General features: G+C 27.4%; 1 protein-coding gene across 1 annotated transcript in view; it reads right to left on the reverse strand.

The window, feature by feature from the left end:
- The window catches only part of LOC111084005, a gene marked incomplete at its 3' end in the record, with an annotated part of 6,132 nt that extends 4,541 nt beyond the window's left edge, over window positions 1-1,591 (reverse strand). Inside the window, exons 1-2 of the mRNA XM_022380772.1 lie at window positions 1,526-1,591; window positions 281-337 (exon numbers count right to left, since the gene is read on the reverse strand). Coding sequence (XP_022236480.1) covers window positions 281-337; window positions 1,526-1,591 — 123 coding nt within the window. The remainder of the gene's footprint in view (window positions 1-280; window positions 338-1,525) is intronic.
- Between the last annotated feature and the right edge of the window lies 1 nt (window position 1,592).

Genomic DNA, 1,592 nt, shown 5'->3' on the forward strand with positions numbered 1-1,592 from the left:
AATTATTGATTCTGAAATAAATAAAACATTGAAATATATTAATTTTTGTTGTATTTTTCTACATTTCATAAAATTCCACTGGTTTGGTTTTTGCTATTTTAACATAAAGCTTCACAATGGACTATCTGCACTCTGTTCACTACATGGAATTGAACCCCCTGATTTTAGCATTGCAAGTCTATAAAATTAACACTGACACATCTGGGGACCCACTGTTTTGGAATACTATTTCACACAATTCACATTACCATTTTAATGTAACCTGTAAATGCCAACTTACCAAATGTTCAGTTTTTGGAATTGTAAATGCCTGTCCATCCTCTATCAGCACTCCTGACTTTAGAATAATTATATAAAAATCAGCTATAAAAATAAGATATATAAATATAATCACTGAAACAAGAGTATTAATGATAAAACAATAACTTTCTCATAATTAACAGAAAAAAAAGATATCAAAATTAACAGGAAAGACAGAATTTCACTTTTTGATACTTGATAACGAGGAACCCACTTTTAGAAAATAAAAGTTTTGAGCCAGCTTGATTGGGTAATGAAAAAACTTTATTATAACTGTACAACGTTTCAACAAGATTTTGTCATCCTTAAGTACCTGAGGATGACAAAATCTTGTCAAAACATCGTAAAGTTATAATAAAGTTTTTCATTACCCAGTCAAGCTGTCTCAAAACTTTCATAATTTCACTTTTTGTTGTAATAATGTAATTTCATAATAAAAACAATTTATAAATTTTAAATATGCAGTGTTACAAGGGTAGAGAAATTGTTTTTTTTTTTCTCTACAATTTTTCAAAGTTTTTCTAATAAAGGAAAACACGTGTGTACACGGAAGGGGGGGATTACTATGACCAATTGATTTTTTAAGCAATTGGGTGTTCAAAATTAATTTTATAAATTCATTGGTTATTAAATTGCTGCCTATACTCAGTTAAAATTGTTAGTTATTATTATAATTGGTAACAAAATTCACAGCAATAGACTATTGAAAAAATAATATTTTGGATGTGTTCTCTGCAGATGAAATAAAGAAAAATGTCAGTAATTGGCTTTAGAAACTTGCATAATCTGAAAATGTTGCTATGAGTATCTGGGAATTTTATGAATTTTACTGTCTAGTCAACATGTGATTTATGTAAATACCAGGAGTCATCACTAGGTAAAAAGATTGACCATAACTTAAATAGTACCTCTCTCTATTAGCTGGGTAAGAAATAGATTTTGAATGTTTGTTATACATCAAGCATATACTTTCACATAAAAATAACACACTATTGAGATGAGCTAAGAAAGAATAATTATTCCTGACACATAATAAAAAAATTGTACAATGATTAATCACAATGAATTACAATTATAAAAAGTGAGTCTAGCTGAATTTTTAACTTTGCATTCAAATATACCATTTAAAAAAAATTACATCCATAAGTTGGCAATTAAGGATTATATATATATACAAATAAAAGTTGTTATTATAAACACCTACTTGTTTCATATCAATGCCTACCATTAATTGGATTTTTAACAATGATGACAAATTGAAATTTTGTTGCATACTGACATATGGCACCATT

The sequence above is a fragment of the Limulus polyphemus genome, unplaced genomic scaffold, assembly GCF_000517525.1.
Source record: "Limulus polyphemus unplaced genomic scaffold, Limulus_polyphemus-2.1.2 Scaffold12738, whole genome shotgun sequence".
NCBI classification, from domain to species: Eukaryota; Metazoa; Arthropoda; class Merostomata; order Xiphosura; family Limulidae; genus Limulus; species Limulus polyphemus.